Below are 26,358 nucleotides of genomic sequence, written 5' to 3'. Positions count from 1 at the left end.
CAATGCCTGTTTGTGATAATGACTCAGAACTAGCCAGTATGTTTTTTAACTTCCCTTCTGACAACAGTGGCAAAAAAGCATAAAATAAAAACAATCAATGGGAAGCAGAAGAATATAAACAAAGGCTCCATCATATATAACAAATAAAAACAGATCCTGCAAATACCTATTTACGTTCCATGAGACATATTTAGTATTTACGTTGCATGAGACATATTTAGTCTTTCGCTTGATTTGTTGCTGTCATGACCTTAGAAGGATTTAGGTGTTTCTTGAGAGAGTAAGGAAGCCTTAATTGGAAAAAGTCTCCATAGGAGAACTCTTACTTATCAATTCTTGTGAGAGTAAGTATTTTAGAACCTATTTGCCCCTAAAAAAACTGTAAATGTTCTATTGCAATCTAAAAAGTATACTTATGCATTCTTTTTATTTTCTAGTATTTAATATCATCCAATAAAATTTGAAATCTTTTTTTTTTATTTTGCTGTTTTAAAATATTTTAGCAAATTAAAGGAAACCTAACCTAAGGAATCTACCATCAGAAGTAGACCTGGTGCCTGCCTCTGCCCTAATCTGTAATTTAAAAATCATGGAACCGAACCTAACTTGTTAAAAACTTAATTTTAGTCATATGTATATGAACTGCAGAGGCTTTTGGGGTGTGGAGTAGCCTTAGCTCCCAGTGCTCGACTAGGCTAGTACACGATACAGTATCCTCTGCAGTTAATATACATATTACTAAAATATAATTTTTAACAAGTTAGGTTCCATTTTTAAATTACAGATTAGGACAGAGGCAGGCAGTAGGAATCTACCTTAAGATCTACTTCTGATTGTAGATTCCTCATGGTAGGTTTCCTTTAATTTATATTTAGCTGTAGAATTGACGATAGAAATACTCATAGGTTTTGTCACTTAAATCATTGTATAAATAAGACATAATTTATATACCGTATATGTCTGTGGAGCTTTTATAAATAATACCAATTTTAGATTCCAAAGTGACAGAAATTCTGCAACCCCTAAACGGTTTTTGTATTTGAATACAAAAATGTAAGGTCTAGCCTCAATATTACATCCTTGCATCCTTGTCAGTTTCTTAAATTCAGATGTATTGCATCTATCCTTGTTAGTGAAAATTGTATTTATCAAATTCAACTTCATTGTTACTGCAGGGCCTAGTAGTAGCATTTAATTTTATCAGGAGAGTTTATACCAGTGGTTGCTTGATTAGTTCATAGACACAAATGCCCAGAATTCTCCTTCTAAGCATCTTTTCAAATTACAGTTGTCACGGATGCTCCTGCGACCCATGCCTCGGGTTGCGAGTGCACCCGTGTACCTCTGTGCCGGCTGCAGGATTACTCAGCTGTCTACACTGTCTATGTCGGTTTACGATATCGCTCACACCAACCCTTGCTACCCTTAAAGGACATCTACCACCACATTTAGCGGTGGTAGACTGTCACCAAATACAAGCTCTTTACCTTAGGGGTGATGGGGGAGTCCTCATGCCACATTTCGGGCACGTCCGCTACTCTGAAATAAATACTTCATAAGTTTATGCAAATTAACCTCTCCGCTAGCTGAGCACCTCCTGGCTCTGTTGGAAAATAATTTATGAATCCCCCCTCATTGATATTCCTCCACATCGCCGGCCACAAGCATTGCAGACAGCCGTTGATGTCACCCGGCTGTCTGCTAATCTCACGCATGCCCATGAGCTTACTACCTTGCACAGCCAGCATGGAGGAATATAAGTGAGGGGGAATTCATTAATTATCTTCCGAGACAGGTGGCGCTTGGCTAGTGGAGAGGTGAGCGCTAATGTGCATAAAATTATAAGGTATTTATTTTGGAGTAGAGGATATGCTATAAGTATATGTGGTGTGAGGACTCCCCCATCACCCCTAAGGTAACAAGCATACATTTTCTGACAGTCTATGGTAATGTCCTTTAAAGGTGTATACCCATTTCAGCATTCACATTTCATTTTATTAATCTCCCATTTACATACTTTTCTTCAATTGCATGTTTTTGTTTTAAATGTACCTGTGAAAGTAGTTTCCCATAAATATAGCCATGTTGTCCCTTAGAAACAAGATTGTTGCTCTTGGATACGACCACTATTGCTGTAGTGATTGTGCAAAACAACACAGTGGTGGTCATATCCAAGGAGAGATTATATGGCTATATTTATAGGAAATTACCTTCACCCAGGTATATTTTTTTTAATAATGTCCAATTCAAGAAATGTATATATATATGGCAGATGAATTACATGTGAATGCCCAGATGAGAATACCAGTTGAACTAAGTCACCACTATAGGAGGAGCAAAATTAAATCTGCTCAAGTTCAAGTATGCCAAGTCCATCATTTAGCACTAGACACTGATAAATTTGGAAAATTTTGAGGCCATCTATCTAACTCTGTACTGTCTAACCTATAAACACTTTTAGTAAATCAGCCCAATGTGTCTTGAATACATAAGGAAATTATGGAAGATAATCTGAGAATTGGCATTACTCTTTAATCTAATGCTATCCTAAATTATTTATGTTAAACACAAGTTTCCTTTAACAGTTTGCTATATTTGCAAAGGCTTATTAGTTTAAGATCTTGGTATACCCTGAGAAGGAGAGCCTCCAATGTTTGACAACTTTAAATAAGCAATTGAGCTTTATAAAGACCAAACCTCACTTGCAATTAGGAAAACAATATTTATACTTTAGGTTGAAAAGACAGGATGTTGGGAAATTTAACTAATTTGGATAGTGACCTTTAAGTGCACCAAAACCAAATAGTATGTAAGCTACAAAACAGGGCACATTCCTGCAAAATTTGTGAGAATCCAATTCCTAATGGTCCTTCAAACCTGCAATGAGTGTCAGGTAATATAAACAAAGGGATATATGACGATTATACATATAATAGTATCAAAAAGTAACTTTATGTAATGTGGTTGCTGTGCATTTTAAAAAATTATGTCCACAATTCTTTTCATATATGGTATATAGATAGTCTATAGTATATGGTTAAATACCAGCAAGCACACAAAAATAGGATTTTATAAAGTTATATTTAAATTTTGAGTTGTTTAACAATCACAGATATAATACTGTGTACCATAGCAGTCAAATACATGATATGTTATTGTCAATTATCAGTAATGGCAAAGGTCTAAGAAAATAAAATAGAAAGAAGAAAAATAGTAAAAGTTTAAAAATGTTAGGAAATTGCAACTCGAGACCATGTAATTTAAACCTGAAGTCCCTTCTCATATTCTAAATGACATACAGATGGTCAGCCTTCTTCATCAAGCTTTGGGAACACAATTGGCCTTTTTATCGTTCCACACACACACTGGCCATACCATATTTGTGTCAGAACTATTTATTTCTAATTGTATATAGTTCAGTTCTACCAGCAATTATGAATCCTGGTACTTTGTCAAGATAGATTAGAAAATGAGCAAGACCACTTGTAAAACAAAAATATGTTGAGGGGGTCTGCTCCATTCATATTGGCGCTTTACTCTTATTACAACTATGTTTTTATTACCCAAATTGTATTTTAAAAAATGATTTTATTATAAAACATATATACTACTAGATGGTTTTAAAATACTATTTTTAATTTCTTTTTTTCAACAATGAAGCTGTCTCAGCATTGTTGACATATCTGTTTAAGTAAAGGCTTTAACTTAAACCAAGCAGTTTATTAATACATTTCTAGGCAGAATAACAGGATCACGACACAATGTAGAGTTCCAATATAATATGCTCCATGATAGTTTTTATTTGAAGAACAGAATAACATTTAAAACTCCTTGGATCTGATTACTCAAATTTGAGCAACAATATTCTTATATGGAGGCAGTCCCCTCTAGAGAAAAAAGGATAGAAATTACAGATTGAAGTGTCTAATGGATCCACCTCCCACTCTTCATGCTGTAAATACTCCTCATATTGCAGTCTGCTGCAATGCCTTGGCAGACTTCTGCCAGCTTATTTATCAATTTAACCAGTTTATTTAACTTAGGGTACATTCACATGCGGTATGCCTGCCGTGCAGGCAAACCCCCATGTGCTGGAAAGGAGGAGGAGGTGACCCCTCCTCCCTCCCTAGAGAATAGCGGCGCACGGTGAACATGCTCTATCTTTTTGTGGTGTGCGGCCCGGATCGGTGCCACACATGTGTGGAACCGTATCTGCGCTGCGCCGCTATTGCCATCTATGGGGACGTACATGCGGTCGCAAATCTGCGGCCGCATGTACTTCCCCGCAGACGGCCATGTGAATGAGCCCTTAAAGAGAAAAAAATTGTCTAGTTTGATCAAGTAGCATCCTAAAAAGTCAACACTGCTAAGAGGAGTCTGTTCAGGGTTGACTAGAACCAAATTCACATTCACATATATTTAGTCTGTGTGTTATTTGTGTCCATAACACAGACTCTTTCATTCATGGTTACCAAAGTGTAATTTACAAAACAAATAACCTGCAAATGCCCACCTGCTGATGCCCAATAAGTACTCAGGTTCTTCTTACCGTACTACACAGGCTAAAGGGTGGGCACTTGGGATTCATTTTCATACATTATAAATACTAATCTCATCTCAGCCAACATCAATAAATGTATATTTTAGTCATGTATCAAATAAGCCACAAGCTCAGTCTCATTAAACGCCATAACTAGATGGAGGTGCATGCATATGTTTCTGTTTAATGGGAACTGGAAAAACCTGTAAAAGGACATTCACCTACAGAATATATCTGTACAAGTGAATGGATAAAATTCTATGGTGAATTCCCTGATAGCATGCACAAAAGGATACGCTTTAAGGTTGAACAATATCTTTTAAAACTTTCTGTTTAAGCACGTTTTAAATAAAGGTTTTCTGGTATCTTGCAATGTTAATTGTTTTTCACCATTAGGTGTCAGCATTTCCTACAAGTGCTGACTGCAAAGTAAAGTCTGCCATCAGCATCAAACTCAGTAAAATTAAAGTAAAGTTGATCACAGACCTTGTCCTAATGTAATTGGTCTTACTATACAATTAAATTCATTATATGAGGCTATGTGACATTAGTCCACCAATGCCATTATGGTTTTTACAGGCTCTATATATAGTTTGCTCATAGAGGCAGTGCTGAAACTAGTGTCTTCTGGGTCCCGGACAATATTTAGAATAGGAACCCCCATCATTTACAATGCTTCTGCTATAATATCAAAGAATAACGCTACAATCTTTATTATTTTTAAGATTATAATAATGAAAGAATGACATAAAGAAACATTTAATACACAGAGGTCTATTGCAAATTGCCCATTTATCATAAGCATTTGGTTTCCATTATTCTCCTACATAGTGAAACTAAAACGTGGAGATGTTTACTTATTCTAATAAGAACGGTAGACTTTGCACAAAATAGATGGTCCACATCACTCAAAACCTTTATCACAATGCATATTAAAAATAACTATTCTGAAAGATATAACGTAGCTTTGTCACACACATTAGTAGGTTAGTCAAAGACTAGAGGAATGATTGGGGATGACTTAAAGGTGATCATCTGCTGCTTTGGGTCCACAACTTCATGGCGACTTCTTCAAGCTGTGATGCATTGCTACAGTATTCGCCTCTACGCTACTAGTCTTCTGCTCCATTCAGCTTGTCCTCCACATTGTGCAACTAAAATATGAGTCACTTACAGTATAATGTCACTTAGATAACAGCATTGTGCTTCTAAGCATTGTGCTTCTTTTTGCAGTGATCCCTAATTAAATTTTACATCACAGAACCCCTAATTTAGTGTACATAACTATTGATCTGAGATTATATAAGGACTCCATAATAATAAAAACATACATCATACAATTATACTGCATTGTATCTAGGTTACGTATATATAAAAATAAGTGCAGTATAATTGTATTTCGGGACACCAATTATTATTAGGGACACGTAAATAATAAGTTATAAATGTCTCTATAATGTGGCCCTAATTCATCTATGTTAACATTTAACTTAAAAACTACTTTATAGTATGTTTTACTTGTATTCTTTGGGGTATCATTGGCCCTCCTGTCTGCTTCTCCTCCTCCTTTAAACCATCGGCCGTGTAATGTAGGCCCTGTGCGATGACATCATGATGCAAGTTGTGGGATAATGTCATACCATGTCTTGTGTCTTAAAGAAGCATTGCTGCGAGGGGGAAACCGGACATCTACCATCAGATGTACTGATGGTAGACGCCTATAACTCACGTGTCTACTGTTTTCCTAGGTTTCTAAAACACATTTTATATCTGGAGCGTCCTTATCGTAGTAATATAAAGTTAAAGTTATATAAAGTGGCGCTTGGCGATCTCTGTCAGCTCCATAGAGATTAATGGAGCAGAACGGTCATGCACGGCCGTCTGCTCCATTAATCTGCATCGCTGGTTCACGTTCAAATTTGTATGCAGTAAAGAAAGTTAAAAAAAAATTTAAAACATTAAACTAAATTTAAAAAATAAATAAAATATAAGCCCCTAAAATGTCCCATACAAACACTTAATGAAAAACCCACATATACACAACCCCCCTCCCCACACACACACATATTTGGTATAGAAGCGTCTGTAACAATCTGTACAATTAAACAGAAATGTTTTTAGACCTGCTCAGTGAACGCTGCAAACTCCACGCCCCCCCAAAAAAACATTCAGGAAGAGATCATTTTTTAATTAATACCCTCAAAACATGTGCTAAAAAGTGATTTAAAAATATTACGCACTCTAAAATAAGACCACTAAAAAGAACAACTCACGAAACATAACCCCTTAACCAGATTTGTCAACCAAAAATTTAAAGAGTTTGTCTGAAAAGATGCTAAATAAAATACACAAAACCCCTACATATTTGGTATGACAGAATCATTATTGGGCTCGCATGGTAAACGCCGTAAAATATATAAATGAGATATCTCTGTAATCATGGCAACTCTTAGAATAAAAATAAAATACTATTTTTATGGGATGGAGAACGGCCAACCCCCCCCCCCCCCCAAAAAAAAAATCTACCCAAAAATGTATGACTTTAATTTCCTCCAACAACAAAGAGTTAATATAATCTCATCAATTAGCTTTAGGTGCCCCAAAATTATGTACCAGAAAAATGCACCTCATGTGATAAAAATAAACTAAAAAATGAACCACTCTAAGTCAACATTAAAAAAAGAAAATAAATCATACCCTGTACAATTTGACAATCCAAATCTGCTCTGGATGGGGCTCCTTCCATTCTAGTTCAAGCCATGCACCCATACAGCAATTTACCCAATTACCCCTCCATTTTGTTTTAATGCCTATAAAACACCTAAACAGTTAACAAACCTCTTAAAAGTGCTTTTTCATACGATCAGGGGTGTAGTTTACATAATTGAGTAATTTACAAGTCGTTCTATTATTTAGGTCTCTTGCAGTCAATTGAAAGCTGAGCTGGTCCCGATAAATATAGGTGTTGTCGATTTTCCAAAAAATGTGAAAAATGGCACCCAAATTCTGAGCTTCATAAAATTCTAGTAAAATAAGTGGAATCTTAAAAAACCATGCCAACATAAAGCAGACATGTGGGAAATGCAAATTACGAATTAATTTGGGTGACATGACTTTTTGCTTCAAAAGTAGAGAATTTAGAAATTTGAAAAAAATAATTTTTCCAAAATGTTCTCAACTTTTCATTTTTCTAATAAATAAACACAAAATATATCATTTAATTTTTAAACTAATTTGAAGTACAATATGTCACAAGAAAACAATCTCAAAAACCCCTTGATATCTTATAGTGTTCCAAAGCTATAACCACTTATAGTGACACAAGGCAGATTTGAAAAATAGAGGCCAAAATAGAGTCCTGAAGGGATTATTCCCTGAACTGAGTAGTTTTGCTGAAAAAAAAATAAACTAGTATAAAGTTATGATAATGAGGCTCTGTCGCTCCTGTGGCTGCCTGGCGCTCTCCTCTTACCGTAATTATGCACTGCTCCAGCCTTGTCCTGCCCAGCATAAGCTGAGAATACTAATCACTGTGTTGTCCCTGAAAGGCAAAAGTAATCAATTGCTGCACCATCCCCCAGATGCTGTGTATGAGTCATTCAGCTCAGGTTTATTAGTCCTGTCTGAACAGTTCAGGCAGCTCTTGCGTATGTAGAAGTAATATGTTTATGTACGGCACCCAGCTTTCCCTGAATTTTATAATAGTTTTTTGAGAAAAACCACTTGGTTCACGGATTAAACAAGATATGTGCCTGCATCTGTGTAGCTACAGCATTCTCAAGGTATGTTTGGTTCACAATGCATTAAGACAAATGGTACATTTCCTTGAAACTTCTCCACAGCAGTATTACGGACCTGCCTGCTGTGTTCCTTGGTCTTCATGATGAAGCCTAAGACTATGACAGAGCAGGTGTAGTTATACAGAGACTTGTTTACACACAGGTGGATTATATTTATCATCATCAGTCATTTAGGACAACATTGGATCATTCAGAGATCCTCACTGAACTTCTGAAGGGAGTTTGCTGCACTGAAAGTGAAGTGGCCGAGTAATATTGGACGCCCCACTTTTCAGTTTATTATTCTTTACAAAAATTTAAAATATCCAATAAATTGTGTGGTGATTCTTCACCAAAAATTACAATATTATATTTTTATGTTTGAAGCCTAAAATGTGGCAAAAGATAGAAAAGTTCATGGGGGCCAAATACTTTCGCAAGGCACTGTATATGTAAAGGTTTGCATATAAACAACAATGGAATAATTTCCGCACAGTTAACGTATCTTACAATAGTGAGAAAATGAACCAAAAAGTATAATTACAATATAATTATAATAAAGATACATAACATTTTATCTATACAGTAATATATCAAATCAGAACATGTGTATATCTTTATTGATGGTAATTCAGCAAAAAAAAATTTACTATTTTTATTAACATCTATGACACAAACAGTTATTGATGTTTTTTTTGTAAACAACTTGTAATCCCATTTTCTCCTTGTCAGACAAGCTGTGCTTTTAGCATGTTGTTCACTGCCTTTTGGGAAGTGTGTGGTTGGAACAGTTTCTTTATGAATGCTGTGATGCGTAGGAAAAGCTTTGGCTGCAGCATATTGTCCTTGCTTTGCGGGAATTACATAGCTTAGCTCTCATTGTAACTTAAAAACAGGTATAGCAATGGACTAACAGAGCAGAAGTAGAGAAGTTGCTGAATGCCACTGTAATTATTCTGCAATTATACAATTTTTTTTTGTTATTTCCAGGAACACGAAAGGAAAAAAAACCCTGCAAAGTGGTTTTTACTGAGCAAGAATTAAGGCAACGACTTACACCAAAGCAATATCATGTCACCCAAGAAAAGGGGACAGAAAGGTGAGGAAGATTAAGTGAACTTTGTTTTGGTGGGAATATAATATTGAGGAATTAGCAATGTAGAATGTAAAATAGATATTTGTTTGTGACTTTGGAGTTTTGGAAGCATGCATACATACAAAGAGGGGGATAAACTTGTATACACTGGTGCATGTGTGATAAAGCTCATTCCTATTGCCTCCTGCGCTGCTGGATAACTCAATACCAAGCAACTGCACTATAACCTTTGCCTGCACTGTAACCTTTTCCTTGAAGTGCGACTCCATTTGCCGGAAAGGCCCCCTCACCATAGAAGTGGAGTAAATGGAAAAATAATTGCAATTCCTGGTGGTGATTATTTCTAGGCTTGTACACCTAAAAACTAGTGTACAAGCCTTGGGAAATCTCCCCCAAAGTATCATGACGGCGCTGTGTTGTACATTATTATAAATTGGAGAAATGTTATTGATATGAAGAATATAAGTGGAAACATGGAATGATTAATGGGGGAAATTGTGGAAAAATGGACCTTCTGTCATCAGACTCTCTTTAAAGTTAAAGTTTCCTAGGGGATGAAAAAATATTTAAAAAAAAACACCTGCAAAAAATATACCTTATTGCACTCTGTTCAATTTATTTTTTAGCACAGAAGGTCTTAATTTTTTAAAATGTTTTAAAACACCATAAAACCCGGTATCCTTGTGATTGTATTGACCCAAAGAATAAAGACACGTCATTTGGAGGGCACAGTGAAAGGTGAAAGCCATAAAAACCAAGCCCATCTATTTATTGATCCATAAAAACCAATGAATTTTCACTAATTTTACAACATTTTTCCAGCTTCCGAGTACATGGCATGGAATAATAAATTCTGTCACTATGAAGTACCATTTGTTATACAGAAAACGAAATATAGTCACAGTCCAGCCAAATTTCATACACGGTACATCTTTATTCCGGTAGCATAGCCAGTAAACTTCCATAGAAGTGCAAAAACTTCAACGCGTTTCAAGTGTAGTACCCGCTATTAATCATGACTACATCATTGCTACTGGAATAAAGATGTACAGTGTCTGAAATCTGGCTGGGCCGTGACTATATTTTGTTGGATCTATATACCTTAGCAGAAAGGTGGCCCATGCCTTATCAGGCAGGTATGGTACAAGAGGAAACAAGCCCTCACACAGCTCTGTACAAAGTTATAGATTTTTGAAGGTGGGATGTGAAAAATGGCCAAGTTGTTAAGGGGTTAAAGTCCTCTAATGTAATATCTTTCTAATTAATAAAAATATGGATTAGACTGGAGCATAATAATTAATTAAAGGGGTATTGTGATCTGGGCATTCACATCCAGATTCATTAATCCGCCTTATATGAAAAATTTAGATGTCAGTAAAAAAATGTACCTGTGTGAAGATAATTTCTCATAAATGTAGTAATATGATCCCTTAGAAACAAGCCTGTCACGCTGGATACGGCCACCTCTGCTGGAGTGATTGCACAAAGACACAAAAAGTATTAGTATATGAAATGTCCGGGAGTTACTGCATAACACCACAGCCGTCATGTGGTAATGAACGCTGAAGCCAGTAGGTCAGGCAGGACTCAATAGCGCATGTTTGACCACTGCTGCCAGAGTGTGGGGTGGTCATATTCGAGGAAGCTCTCTCGTTTCTAAGGGACAACATGGTTACATTTATGAGAAATTATCTTCACACAAGAACATTTTTTTTACTAACATCCAATTGAAGAAATGTTTACATATGGCAAATTAATTAAATTTAATTGAAATGCCCAGATTAGAATACCCCTTTAACAATTTTTTCCCCTCTTTCTTCTTTTCAAATTCTCATTTATCTGTACTGGATAAACAGTTTTCCTTTTCTTTAGTAACAGAAGTGTTTAAAAAAAGGTTAAATTGTTTTTTTTCGCCACATGGATGTTTTTTTGTGGACTCACCCCTCAGAAACTGATTACACATTGATGACGTATACGGACTACAAAAACAGATTGCAGCTCTCCTGTTTGTGCACTGAGAACAGCACATGTCCGTGTGCAGGTAACCATAGAAAAATGGAGCAGCTCCTTCTATACAACTATCACAGACAACCTAACCCCTCTATGCATTTTTGGGTTGCCTATTTTTTTCATTGCAGCCAGTGGCCTCGAGAAGGCTTGCCACTGTAGTGATACTTCTAAGCATGATAGAAGTACCTGCTTAACCTGTAAATGGATTAACCAAACTATTGCACTGTAATTACAGACATTAGGAATTCAAGACCAAAAATTTGGTTTCGTTTAAAACATTTTAATAAATCATACATATTTTGATTAACAATTTGTACAGTAGTTGTTGAAATATTAGAAAAACAGGAAGAAAAGGTTTAAAAAGACTTGGAGTAAATGACAAGACCAAGAGTAAATGACAATTTCTCCTTTTGATGGCTTCCTGGTTCCAGCAGTGTTTCTTCATTCACCATTGCTGCTTAAATGGAACTTTGTTTTAAAATAAGGTTGTCACATATTGCGCTGCTTGAAGAAAGCCCTCCACAACAGATAAACAGGTTTGTCACATTTCAGTTAATACATATAATTGTTATTATAATGAAAAGTTAAATAATTTTCCAATATACTTTCAGCATCACATCCTCACAATTTTCCAGATCTCTGTTTGCTGTCATTCATTAGAAAGCTTCATTGCAAACTTTCAGTGAATATTAATGTACTGACCGTGGTCATGTGATGTCACACAGATGCACGGCTCATGACATCACATGGCCATGGACAGATTTTTATCTGCTGTAGGTAAACAATGAAGCTTCCTATATAATGTCAGCAGGGAGGGTGTCAAAACAGGTACAAAGTGTGAGCCCTGCGCTTCCCACAATCTCTGTCCCTGAGTGGTGAACAAAGGCAAACACAGAGACACAAGATAGATAACAAGTCTAACAAACTGGGTCAAAACCCAAGATGGTGACCAGGAACAAAATCGTAAGGTGGAAGAGTAGCAAAGGTACAGGAAAAAAGGTCAGAATCATAGCGGAATATTTCATTAGATCACATGGGAAAATTGGATGTCGATCTCTCCAATAGACACCAACAGCTCAGAGAGGCTGCAGATCTGTCACTCAAAAAGGTTCCTGCAGAACATCATACCCAGGTGTGGCTCTAAGTCAGCTCAATGAGTCAAAGAATAAAAGAGATGTGTTTATTATCCCACACATTGACAGTCATATAATCAAGCCCATAAGAATAGACTATGGTGCAGCTGGACTTAGAATTTGTTTTTAAGGTCGCCTTCCCCTGCACAGATTATCAGATGGTGCCATTAGGTAGTACACTTTGTCCTCCAGGATACAAAACCTTTGTATAAGTCTGTAAAATAAAAATAAAATGATGGCTTATAGAAGGTGGGGAGTTAAAAAAGAAACTCACAAACAGAAAAGAACTGCAGTATAAACAGCATAAATTGACTTGAACTGAAAACTTTCTCGCATCCTGCTTCCCCCAAGCTTGTACAAGTGAAACCGGAAGTTTACATTTACTTTATAAAAAGACACTTATGCATGTTTTTCTGGCATGAAATCAGAATAAACCTTTCCAGTTTTAGGTCAATTAGGATTACCCACATTATTTATATTTGTCAAATGCCAGATTAATGAAAGAGTTATTTTTTAAGGCATTGTTATGCCAAGGTATCTGGAAGAGAATTGTGGACTTGCACAAGTCTGGTTCATCCTTGGGTGTAATTTCTAGAAACCTGAAGGTGCCTTGTTCATCTGTGCAAAAAAGATGGGATTGTCTAGCCAGCATACTGCTCAGGTAGGAAATAGTTTCTGTGTCCCAGAGATGAACCTGAATTCATCCGAAATATGCATATGCACAGTGTAAAATATACATTTAATCCCACAAAAAATAAGCCCTCATATGGCAACACAAATGGAAAAACAAAGCTTACAAAAGGGCACCCATTAAACAACTAAAAAACATTAAATTCTGTAGAGCAAAATTAAGCAATGCATGGCCTCCTTCCCCTCTGCGCCTTGTTATGCGCCCATACAACAAGTAACAATGTGTGGAGTCTCTGAAGTTGTATAACAAATTTTAAGATGGGTTTTCTCCTTTTATCTTCTGTGCATGTGTAAATTTTAGGACTAAATGAAAGTATTACTGAGAAGATTAGACCATTCTAAATTTTACCTCAATTTTGTTTTAGTTACTATGAAGATCTCAAAGGCTTAACAACTTTCCCAAAAACTGTTTCTGATAGTATGAGGGGTGAGGATTTTTAAATGGAGTGATATATGGGGGGTTTATAATATTATATATTTCAAATTCCATCAAAAATAATGATCCCTAAAAATGTTTGTTTTGAAATCTCCTTGAAAATAAAGATAAATGATGTTCAATTTGTAATCCGTGTGACATCAAAATAAAATATCCAGACATTTTAAATATTACAAAAAACATAAAGAAGACATGTGGGAAATGTTACTTAGTAACTGATTTTGGAAATAAAACTATCTGTCTGAAAATGAGATAATTTAGAATTATGAAAATTAATTTTTTTATATAAACAAAAAACTTGTGAGCCAAAATTTACCACTAACGTGAAGTTTTCAAAAGTTCTAACCTTATAAAGCAACACATGTCAGATTACAAAAAATGGGGCTGAGCCTTAAAAAAAATCTATCATTTGTTTTTATGTATTGTGAACCAAACATACCATGAGAATGCTGTAGCAACACTGAAGCAGAAACATATCTTGTTTAATCCCTGAACCGGGTGGTCCTGCGCAGAAAAAAATTATAAAGTTCAGGACCTATGGAGCTTCTTGAACTATCTAAACAGGACTAATCAACCTGAGTTGGATGACTCTCAGCCAGCAGCTGGGGGATGGTGCAGCGATTGACTACTTCTGCCTGTCGGGGACAACACAGTGATGATGTATTCTCGGCTTATGATGGGCAGGACAGGGCTGAAACAGTGCTTAATTATGTTGAGGAGAAGCGCTGAGCCAGTCAAAGGAGTGAAAAAGCCTCATTATCATAATTTTATAATAGTTTTTTCAGCAAAACTATTTGGTTCAAGGATTAAACAAGATATGTTTCTGCATCAGTGTAGCTATAGCATTCTCAGGATATGTTTGGTTCATAATGCATAGAATTAAATTTAGATTTAAATAGATTTACTATAAACTGCCTGCTTCCTTGAGGGGTTAAAGCCAATGGTACCAATAGTTAATAAAATGTATGTAAGCTTTTGACTCTCACTCTCATTATTCTGGCATTTGGCAAATAATTTTGGTAATCCTAATTTACCAAAAATGGGAAAGGTTTATTTAGATTTCTTGTCCGATAGTGAGAAAAACATGCATATGTGTCTTTTATATAGTGTATGTAAACCTGTGGTTTCAACTGTATAAGCAGACGCACTGTAGACAATCAGCCAACGCATAGCACGAGTGTTGATGAATGGAGGAGGAATCAAGTAGGAGGAAGTACAGTGAGGGTGTGGATTAGTCAATGATGCTGGACCTTGGTGGTGTTCTGGTAACACCCGCCTTAAGCACTTCTGCCTAATTAGCATAATTCTTAAAACTACATTTATGTTGGATGGATTGGTCACATCAGTATATAAAGGTATGACTGGGAGCTGTATTCTTACACCTACACTGCAGTGGTAATGGGGTTTCAGTGGGACAAAACCTGTGATTGATTTCCTTTAAAAGGGTTCTCCAGTCATAGCAAGTTGCTATCAATTAAAAAGCACTAGATTTATTCATATTACGGACAATGGCATTTTGGAAATGAACACGTGTCTTCAGGTAAAAATGACCTTCCTGATAACAGGTTCCCTTTAAAGGAAACCTTCTACTGCGGATCTACCTATTAAGGTAGATCCGGTTGTAGGTGCATTTAACGAATGTAAGGATAGCCCTCTTTAGGGTTAATCGTTTACTCCCCTCTATCTTTTCTAATCCTTAATCAGTGTAATATGCAAATTTTCTAAAGAGGCTACTGGGGTGTGGAGTAGCCGGAGCTGAGTCTACACGGCGCGGCAACTCCATGCCCCCGTAGCTTCATTGATCCTCCTACCCAGACATCTTCAGTGCGCAGCTACAAGGAGCTGCACACACTCGTCCGTGAAGCCTGAGTTCTGTGCACAGTAGTGCCGGCTTTGGAGCCAAGATCGCACAGCCGCTGGCATGCGCAGAGCTCCAGCTTCACGGACAAGTGTGCGCAGCTCCTTGTAGCTGCATGCTCTAGATGTCTGGGTAGGAGTATCAAAGAGGCTACTGGGGCGTGGGCCTCATTAGAAAATTAGCATATTACCCTGATTACAGATTAGAAAAGATAAAGGGGATTAAAGGATTAGCCCTAAAAATGGCTATCCTAACATTAGTTAGATGCACCTAACCCCAGATCTACCTTAATAGGTAGATCCATAGTGGTAGGTTTCCTTTAAGAATTCATGTTTACTGGAATATGCATAGTGCTGTGTTCTAGCAAATGCTTTGTATTTGGTCAATGAAACTTATAATACAGCATGCAGGGTCTGTTTTATTTTACCTCAGAATGTGTGGAAGTGAAAAGGGTCTGTGCACATATTTCTGATTTTAGTGGCTGCGTGCCAGAAAGACTTGATTCTGAAGGTGGTCATTGTAAGCATAGACGTTTTGGCTGGGTGAGAAGGTAGCATAATTCAGTTCCTTTCCTTTTCACTCCACTCCAATTTCTTTTTGAAGCACATGTGGAGAAAATATTTATTGGCTCATTTGTGGTTGGAATGTCAAAAATGTTCAATAACTGCCCTCACATGGCTTTAGTCCTTGGCAGCAAGCCCTGCATTCTGAAAGAAGTGTTTTTAGTGAATAAAGTCTGTCTCAGCTGATTCCAGCAAGAAGCATAGCTTGCCAAGGACTAACCATTTTGTTGTCTAATTTATACCATGCAGCTTGGCAGCAGGCCCTGGCGCACCTCTGATCCAAATGTATTAATGATGTAACTGCTTGTTTCCATTCATGACCTGAAAAGGCTCTTTACCACACATGGGGTCTCCTTTAATAGGCAGCACTCTCTTCCTTGGACAGCAGACTATTTGCCGAATGTGAATCACTGGCAATACAGCCCATCAAGAGTTGGCAGCAGATCATAACCTTGGCTCTGAACATTTGCCATCCAGATCACTTACTAACAAAATGATTTAGTGCATGCCAGCAATGAGAGATTAGGTCATTCTTAAAATCCCAATGTAAAATGAGAATTTTAACTAGGTTCTGAGAAAAAACAGTGTACTGAGGATATGTACTTCCTCTACACATATTTCACTTTATTTATGTATTATGCTGAAACCCTTCCAGCGCTCATGTTTGTAAACATCATTTTATTGCAGTGCCTTTGCCGGAGAATATACGCACAACACAGAAACTGGAACATACAAATGTGTTGTCTGTGGAGCAATTCTATTCAGGTAAGCAACCAATGCATCTATTTTAGTGATATATATTGTTTTCTATATTTCTAATATATGGCCAACAAACATGGTTGCAATCTTTACATTCTGGGGATAAAATGTTTTTGTGTATATTAAATTCTAAGGTATTAGAATACATACAAACTGCTTGAATTGATTTTTTTTTTACAAAATTGTGTTCCTGCGATGTTCTCAAAATCAGCCTAATGTTTAATTTATTATTCTTCCAAATTTTTACTTACAATTGATCTTTTGGCCTCTTCTACAATCTAGTAAGAACAGGACGGGTCTGGTTGAGGCTACGTTCACTTCAGGTTGTAGCCCTATATTGTAATAATATTGGGCAGATTCACATCATATCCTAACAACAGAGGACTAGGAACTGTATGCACAAACAGTTGGATACAAGCTCCGGTTGGACTCCTCCCCCCTGGAAGCAGTGATTGGCTACTGCTGATGTTCAGGGTGATTACCCAGTTACATCACTAAAACCTCTAAGATCTTACAATGGTATTGGGGATAGATTCAATAATGTTCGTCCCCTGTTCCTTATAGGCTGTTATGGCCTCGGCTGAGCATATATGTCACTCAGCAGAAGCATCCTGTGTTTTCTCCAGGATGGGACATATACTTTGCAGATGGTGTCAAAAAGGATGCCTTCATCTGCCATCATATTCTATAACTATGTTCAGCATATAAGCTGTGAAGTTTCCTGTAGTATATACGATGATGGTATCTATTGAGCTACTAGGACCCTCAGGTAGGGTATGAAATGTCCGTTTTAAAATTTCCTCTTTTATGAGCAATCTTGCCTGTTTACCTGAAAAAAAAATGTTTGAGACTTAAAGTTTACAGGCTGTAGAGGAAGTGTATTTCAGACTTTTAAAATCTTTGGTTTTATAGTACCTAGAAACATACATGAAGTGACCTTCCCCCTGCAGCCTCTAAACTTGACTCATCTTTGTAGGACATTTTTCTTGTAGGTAAACAGGTGAGATTTCCATAAAAGATGGAGTTGTAGAAAGGATAGTTCATATTTTTGTGTAAGTTTGCCGATTTCTAAAAATAACTTTTTAAAAACTTTTTTTTATTGTTTAGTAAGTCCTGTTCACTTACTAAACTTTTTATTTGAACCTTAAACATTGCATTACATATCAATATGGCTATTGCATATGGCTATCATCTATATATTTAAGTCACCCGCAAAAGGGGTATGGGAAGTTAAAATTCCAAGAGGTGAATTGTAAACTTAATTTTAGCAGTGGCCAGACCCAGGTAGCTGCTGATAAAATTCTGAGAAGTATCAAGAGAGGAATAGATGCTCATAAGAAGACATAGTTTTGCATTATACAAATCACTTGTCAGACCACACATGGAATATTGTGTACAGTTTTGGGCACCAGTGTATAAAAAGGACATGGTAGAACTGGAACGGGTGCAGAGGAGAGCAACCAGGATTATTAGGGGAATAGGGGGAATAAAATACAATGATAGATAACAAGATTTGGAGTTATTTAGTTTAGAAGAAAGACAACTGAGGGGAGACCTTATTACAGTGTACAAATACCTGAAAGTACAGGGATCCTTCCATAGATCTTTTTATACCTAGGCCTGTGACCAGGACAAGGGGGCATCCTCTATGCCTAGTGGAGAGTTGATACTACCATCAACATAGACAGGGATTGTGTACTATAAGAGCAGTGAGACTATGGAATGTTTACATGGCACCAGTAATGGGTGTTCTCATCTATCACCTTACTCCAATTAATCATACATCTTTAGATTACATAGTACCATAAAAAGGCTCATTATTCTTGAAATCGCCATGGTTAATTCCTATATTTGAAACCCACGTCTCAAAGTGGAAAATTTCCACATTTCCTAATCACCAGGTGCGGGGCTGTCCACCTCATATGCAACTAATCCCAGTCCTTTTCTATGTTTAACCAACCAGGGCTAATTCACAACCATATTGTAAATTGGGAATCTAACCACATCAAACACACTACTTCGCGTCAAACAATGACCCTTATCGCATAGACCCAGCTAAAGTAGATTACAACGTTTCAGGTTGATCACCAGAAATCCCCATCCCATTTCACAATACAATTGCATTCCATATATGGAAAATATACAAAATGTTTCTTTTCTTTTTCTCTTTTCCCTAACCCCTCACCCAACCCATTACCCTCAACAGCCAGGAAAGAAAATAAAAAGTTGATCCGAATTCCAGCAACTGCAAATTCTTTCCTACACTCACCGGCCACTTTATTAGGTACACCATGCTAGTAACGGGTTGGACCCCCTTTTGCATTCAGAACTGCCTCAATTCTTCGTGGCATAGATTCAACAAGGTGCTGGAAGCATTCCTCAGAGATTTTGGTCCATATTGACATGATGGCATCACACACTTGCCGCAGATTTGTCGGCTGCACATCCATGATGCGAATCTCCCGTTCCACCACATCCCAAAGATGCTTTATTGGATTGAGATCTGGTGACTGTGGAGGCCATTTGAGTACAGTGAACTCATTGTCATGTTCAAGAAACCAGTCTGAGATGATTCCAGCTTTATGACATGGCGCATTATCCTGCTGAAAGTAGCCATCAGATGTTGGGTACATTGTGGTCATAAAAGGATGGATATGGTCAGCAACAATACTCAGGTAGGCTGTGGCGTTGCAACGATGCTCAATTGGTACCAAGGGGCCCAAAGAGTGCCAAGAAAATATTCCCCACACCATGACACCACCACCACCAGCCTGAACCGTTGATACAAGGCAGGATGGATCCATGCTTTCATGTTGTTGACGCCAAATTCTGACCCTACCATCCGAATGTCGCAGCAGAAATCGAGACTCATCAGACCAGGCAACGTTTTTCCAATCTTCTACTGTCCAATTTCGATGAGCTTGTGCAAATTGTAGCCTCAGTTTCCTGTTCTTAGCTGAAAGGAGTGGCACCCGGTGTGGTCTTCTGCTGCTGTAGCCCATCTGCCTCAAAGTTTGATGTACTGTGCGTTCAGAGATGCTCTTCTGCCTACCTTGGTTGTAACGGGTGGCGATTTGAGTCACTGTTGCCTTCTATCAGCTCGAACCAGTCTGCCCATTCTCCTCTGACCTCTGGCATCAACAAGGCATTTCCGTCCACAGAACTGCCGCTCACTGGATGTTTTTTCTTTTTAGGACCCATCTCTGTAAACCCTAGAGATGGTTGTGCGTGAAAATCCCAGTAGATCAGCAGTTTCTGAAATACTCAGACCAGCCCTTCTGGCACCAACAACCATGCCACGTTCAAAGGCACTCAAATCACCTTTCTTCCCCATACTGATGCTCGGTTTGAACTGCAGGAGATTTTCTTGACCATGTCTACATTCCTAAATCCACTGAGTTTCCGCCATGTGATTGGCTGATTAGAAATTAAGTGTTAACGAGCAGTTGGACAGGTGTACCTAATAAAGTGGCCGGTGAGTGTATATAGCATATCTGGCCGCATAGAGGTAGACCAGTTTTTTTGCTGTCTTGTTCTATGCAGACTATCCATCCACTCCTCTATAGTAATCGGGTAGTACCCTTCTAATGGACCAAAATAGTGTTAGCAAAAAAAAAGTGCTTGTACTGTTGATTATGGACCAAAATAGTGTTAGCAAAAAAAAAGTGCTTGTACTGTTGATTAAGACAAATATTTGTCTTTATAATATTTTAATTATTTATTATGATTTTTGGTCCCCAAGATACAAAATACTGGATTGGGCTTAATTTGAGTCATTACCACTACGGTTACAATCTCTAAAATTTGTTTCCAGTGCTCCACTAGTGTCAAACAGTGCTACATCGCATTTATCAAAATACACTCTTAAGCAGCTATAAATACCCAAGACACCTATATCTTAAGCAGAGATTATCTTCTTGGAGAAGCATTTTCTGCAATTTCCTTGGAGTGAAGGGTGCCTTAAATAAAATATAAATATATCTGTGTATTGTATTCATATCCAAACAGACACCCTTGAGCAGTTGTTCAGGGCTTAAGTACAACTAGTTGATTGGAAAAAAAAATGGCAATAAATTTTATATAGAACAAACACTATAAACTAATTATCTTCCTGTAAAGTTAACATATTTTTTATAGAATTCAGCATTTAATAGTGAATCCATTAGCAAGCTTCCAGCATATTCAAGTGGAAGATCAGCTGTGACGGAACATTGGGCTCCCATGAAAATGAAAATTACCAGCAGCACTCAGCTTGGGATTCCACATTACTGGAGCCAGATGCAAGAAGCGAGATACCCAGCCATAGTCATTTCCACAAGATGGATCAATTTCATGATCCTGAGAGCAGGATGTTGCAGATTGCTCAGGGTCAAGATGATAGGAAAATTTTTACATATTTTAAAATTGGAGATTTATCTAATAATATTACAAGGCCTTCAGTGTGTTATCTTTCAGTAGAATTGGACAAACGTTACTATACATGTATGGGTTTCTATGAAGCTGCTTTGAAAACTTGTTACATAAAAGTAGTTTCACGATTTATAAGCCTTGAAAACTTTGCAGTAATTTAATTGAAAGCTGTTTGAAGACAACACATCCATAAGGAGGTCAGGGTAGATAGACTCCGGCATTGGTTTAATTCTGCATGACAGCAGTATCTTGAGAGTAATTATTGAAGTAGAGTTTTCCCACAGCTTCAAAGGCTCCTGAATTTACAACAAGTATTAACCCTTCTGTGCCCAGCCATTTTTGAGGGCTTGTATTTTGCAGGTTGAAATTTTTAATGGCAACATATTTGGGCACACGCACTGGAGATCAAAATTTAAGAACAACACATAATTTTCTAGTCCATTGCATAGTCCTATGTAAATATATATTAACATAAGTAAACTAGTAGTATTTGACCTTATATAAGAAATTGTACATATTGCACAGCACATAATAAAAATCTAAATGAGATTTTTGTAAAAGAACACTGTTGAAAATTTGAAAACACTTTTGGATACCTGTGAGTTATTGGTGTTAATCTGTCATTTGGTGCTAATTTCCTTAATTGTCTGACAAACCCTATTTAACTATTAGCCTAACTTTCCAGTTCTCACTGACTTTGTAAAAATGGTCTGCCATTCCAAAGTACCGTAACTGAAATTACGGTACTGCAGCATGTAGTCCAGATGAAGTCCAAAGGGGTGAAGCTGTAGCTGGATTTGATTGCCATTTCAGCACTCAACAGGGGAAGGATCTGTCTTTTCATAAGTGTCTCAACGTTTAAAAACATTTGGAGGGAAAGCCCACTCTGCAGTAACCAAACGCCTCATTAGCAGAAAGATTCACAAGGCTAGACTCACCTTTGCTGGGGAGCATGTTGTGTGGACAGAGGAGAAAGGGTCCACAGTTCATTTTAGTGGTGAAAGCAAGTTTAATTTATTTGCATCTGATGGGAAACATTACGTTAATCTACAAACTGGGGAAAAGTACTCCAAAGAAAAGCGAGGCGGCACTCACCGATGTGAAGAACTTTCTTTATTCGGACAAGATGCAGTACAGGGGAGGAGTGGGGCCAGGCGACGGGCCGTTTCGCACTAAGTTACGCTTTCTCAAGCTGTTGACATCATCTGCCCGCGACTGCGCACATTTTATGTGCCACAGTCGGCAGGCGGCGTCAAGGCAACAGTGGACAACAAAGTGACATGCAGGTAAACACATAAACACTACAGAGTTAAAAACAAAACAGTTGTTGTATATACAATCTTTCTACAGGGAAAACACTATAAATGAATATATATATATAGCGGAATATTTGTACGGCGGACCAAGATCGAGGGTGGTACTACATTATGACATGACTAAAGAGTTGCTACTAACGCTAGCCGGCAGAAAAACTTATAGGAAGACGCTGAAGTCGTTCCTGTCATTCATGCCTAAAGGACCCATCGCATTGAACCTTATGATGTATTTACTCTCCAGCTGCAACTAAATTTGATCTCTATTCCCTCCCAGAGGATCCACTTTAACCTTTTCCATGCCAGCAAACTCTAGGACGTTTGGATTGCCGCCATGGAAAGTTCTAACATGTTCAATTAATCGTGGACATCCGTTAGCAGAACTAATGGATCACTGATGTTCTCTAAACTGGGGAAAAGACTGAACCCAAAGTAGGTAAAGAAGTCGGTGAAAGATGGTGGAGGAAGTGTCATGGTTTGGGAATGTTTTCTGCAGCAGGGGTTGGACCTTTCATACAGTTACATGGCAGAGCAGAAATGCCCTATGCCCGCCCATTCCACCTGCAACGAAACCCCCTTCACACCCCCTCCACGCCCACATAAAGTGTTGTTTCTGACATTTGGGCGCAATTTTCCGTTATTATAGATCTGCCATTTTGGGACGCAGCAGTACCTAAGAAATTTGGGATTTTTACTATTTAGCTTTATATCAGTTCTATGGTAAGGGGGTGCTTTGAATTTTTTTAAAACATTTATTTACAATTTTTTTACTTCTTTATTTTAATTTTACTATGTTAAGACCCTCTAGGGCAGTGATGGCGAACCTTTTAGAGACAGAGTACCCAAACTACTACCAAAATCCACTTATTTACCATGAAGAGCCAACATGGCATTTCAAGCAGTAACTTATTGCTACCTGTTCTTCAACAACATTCAATTGTATTGGTTCTCCTAAGGCCACCAATAGCGTTTAAAGAAGGTGGGCAAATTCAAACCATCATTGCAGCTTCTCTCCAGGAAAAATGGTGGGTCCAGCAGGAGGACCTCCAAAGACAATGCAGTTCTGTCCACTGACCTCACTTTTCCTGCAGTTCAAACAGTCAATGAAATGTCGCTTTAAAATAGTGCTGAGAGCAGTATCTTTTAAGTATCTTTGCAGGAAGATTTGGTGGATTTGGTCCTGTTTGGTGAAACTGGGACAATGGCCTGAGTGCCCACAGCAAGGACTCTGAGTGCCACCTCTGGCACCCGTGCCATAGGTTCGCCACCACTGCTCTAGGGTACGTTTGACCGTTCCTACCATATACTGAAATACTACTGTATTGCAGTAAATGGCATTTTTACACATTACAATATGCCACGTCATACAGACTGGGTTTAGTGCATATTGCTAGCTCCAAACGCGGGTGCTAACTCTTTGATTCCCAGCGGCGGCATTTAACCCTTTAATGTCCTTGGACGTAATTCATTTCCAGAAGAATAAAATAAAAAAATTATAAAAGTCCCCATATTCCTTATATACTTGAGTTTAAGCCAAGATTTACAGCACAATTTTAATTTGTGTATATTAAAAAAAATAAACATAGTACTCACCCTCCGTCGCTGACCCACGTTGTCCTCATCTATGTGATCTTGCACGTCTATGTGATCTTATGGCACACAAAATGTGACACAGTGTGGCAGCCTGCTGACGTCATAGTTTGTGTGCTGGCTGATCGTCACGGTGCTCCGGGATCAATGCCGCAGGTTGAGTACTAACTTTATTTTTTAAGGGGGCACTCTGCTGGACATCATATTAATGTGACACTCCGCTAGACATTATGTTAGTGAGGGCACTCTGCTGGACATTACATTAATGGGGGGGGGGGACTAAGCTGAACATTACATTAATGGGGGCATTCTGCTATATATTTTATTAATGGGAGCACTCTTCTGGACATTATATCTATGGGGGCACACTGCTGGACATTACATTTATGGGGAACACCCTGCTGGACATTAAATTAATGGGGGCAGTATGCTGGATATTACATTTATGGGGGCACACTGCTGGACATTTTTTTAATGAGGGTACTCTGCTTTACATTATGGGGCATATTTACTAAGGGTCGCAAGGTGCACTTTTGTCAGACCGTGCACATTCTTCATGGCTAAAACGGCTTGCACAGGTATTTAAGAAGTGTCTCCACTGAGATTGCATCGCATGCGATCCTTTGGTGGCGCAGCTGCGCTGGCTTCTATGCGGCACGTCGTCGGTTGGTCCGACTGATTTGTCCCGAGAACCGTATTTAACTTTCAAATTGTGTTGCACGCCCTATGTTAAAGGTGCGCCACAAAAAAGATGGTGAATTCTGACCAGACGGACCAGTGCGGGGAAGCGACAGATTCATGATTTCTGGTACACAATCTTAATGAATCGCAGCACCAGCATAATAGACAGATAATGCACTTTTAGTAAATTCAAGTGACCTTGGGGGCAATCTGCTGGACATTACATTAATGGGGCACTCTGCAGGACATTATATTAATGGGGGCACTCTGCTGGATATTTTATTAATGGGGGAACTCTGCTAGACATTTTATTAATTGGAGGGGCTGCTGTGGACATTTCATTCATGAAGGGAGACTACTGGACATTTTATTGATGAGGGGAGACTACTGGACATTTTATAAAAGAGTAGCTTGTACTCAAATCAGGACGTTTTCCCAGTATTTTTGTGGTAAAATTGGGTACCACAGCTTATACTTAGGTTGGCTTATACTCCAGTATATACGGTATTATAAAACTTCCACATATCATAAAAAACATGATGAAAATTAGGATGTTTGCGCATACAACCAAACAAAACAGCAAGTGATTAAAATCTCACATTTACACCACAATGATTCCAATAAAAAGTAGAAGTCATTCTGCAAAAAATAAGTCTTAATATACCAAAAAAAAAACAAAAAAAATCTAAATTTTACATAGAGGACGGCGATGCAAAAGCAAATGATTTTTTTCTTCATATATGTTTTTATTCAGCAAAATTATTCAGACATAAAAAAAGCTATACAACTGGGATATTGCCTTTATCCCACTGACCCATAGAACATAAATAACATGTTATCTATGCTTTTCGGTGAATAAAACAAAAAATAAAAGTAAAAAATCAGATTACATTTTTTTTGCAATCAAGGTGTGTAGCCACCCTAAAATAGAGTTACTGTACACATTGAAGGGAGTATTTTTAAATGGGGTTACTTTTTAGGGGTTTCTCTTGTTCTTCTATGTTATAGTCTCAGCAAATGCCACATAGCACCTGAAATTTGTTTAAGCAAAATTTGTCCTCCAAAAGCCTAATGTCGCTCCTTCCCTTCTGCGGTCTGTTATGGGCACATAAAGTAGTTTATATCTACATGTTGAATATTTCTATACTTGAGAGAAACTGCACTACAAAATCTGAGGGTTGTTTTCACATTTTATTCTGCATGAACATATTTTAGGGTTAAATAAACATTTTCTTGCCATAATTAGAAAATTCTGTATAGAACCTCCATTTTGTTTTATTTTATGTTCGATGCTTAAACAGTTAAGAAGCTTAACAATGGCTGTTTTGAATAGTTTGAGGGGTGCAATTTAAAAATGTGGTACTATGTGGGAAGTTTCTAATTAATAGAACTTTTAAAACCCCTATAAATATGAATAGGCCTCGAAAATCTGGAAAAGTGCTGATTGATTTGTAAGACTCCTAACATCCTAATAAAAAATGATGTCAACAACATAAAAAA

The 26,358-nt window shown here is 37.6% G+C and overlaps 1 protein-coding gene across 2 annotated transcripts in view; it reads left to right on the top strand.

Moving 5' to 3' along the window:
• MSRB3 (methionine sulfoxide reductase B3) overlaps nucleotides 1–26,358 on the top strand; it is an 83,113-nt gene that overhangs the window by 32,016 nt on the left and 24,739 nt on the right. For both annotated transcript variants that reach the window (XM_072146623.1, XM_072146624.1), the window contains 2 exons: nucleotides 9,310–9,418; nucleotides 16,793–16,870. In XM_072146623.1, the coding sequence (XP_072002724.1) occupies nucleotides 9,310–9,418; nucleotides 16,793–16,870 (187 nt within the window). The remainder of the gene's footprint in view (nucleotides 1–9,309; nucleotides 9,419–16,792; nucleotides 16,871–26,358) is intronic.

Source organism: Engystomops pustulosus, chromosome 4, assembly GCF_040894005.1.
Source record: "Engystomops pustulosus chromosome 4, aEngPut4.maternal, whole genome shotgun sequence".
NCBI classification, from domain to species: domain Eukaryota; kingdom Metazoa; phylum Chordata; class Amphibia; order Anura; family Leptodactylidae; genus Engystomops; species Engystomops pustulosus.
Note: the sequence above shows the minus strand (reverse complement) of the source record. Positions and strands in the feature narration are given on the sequence as shown.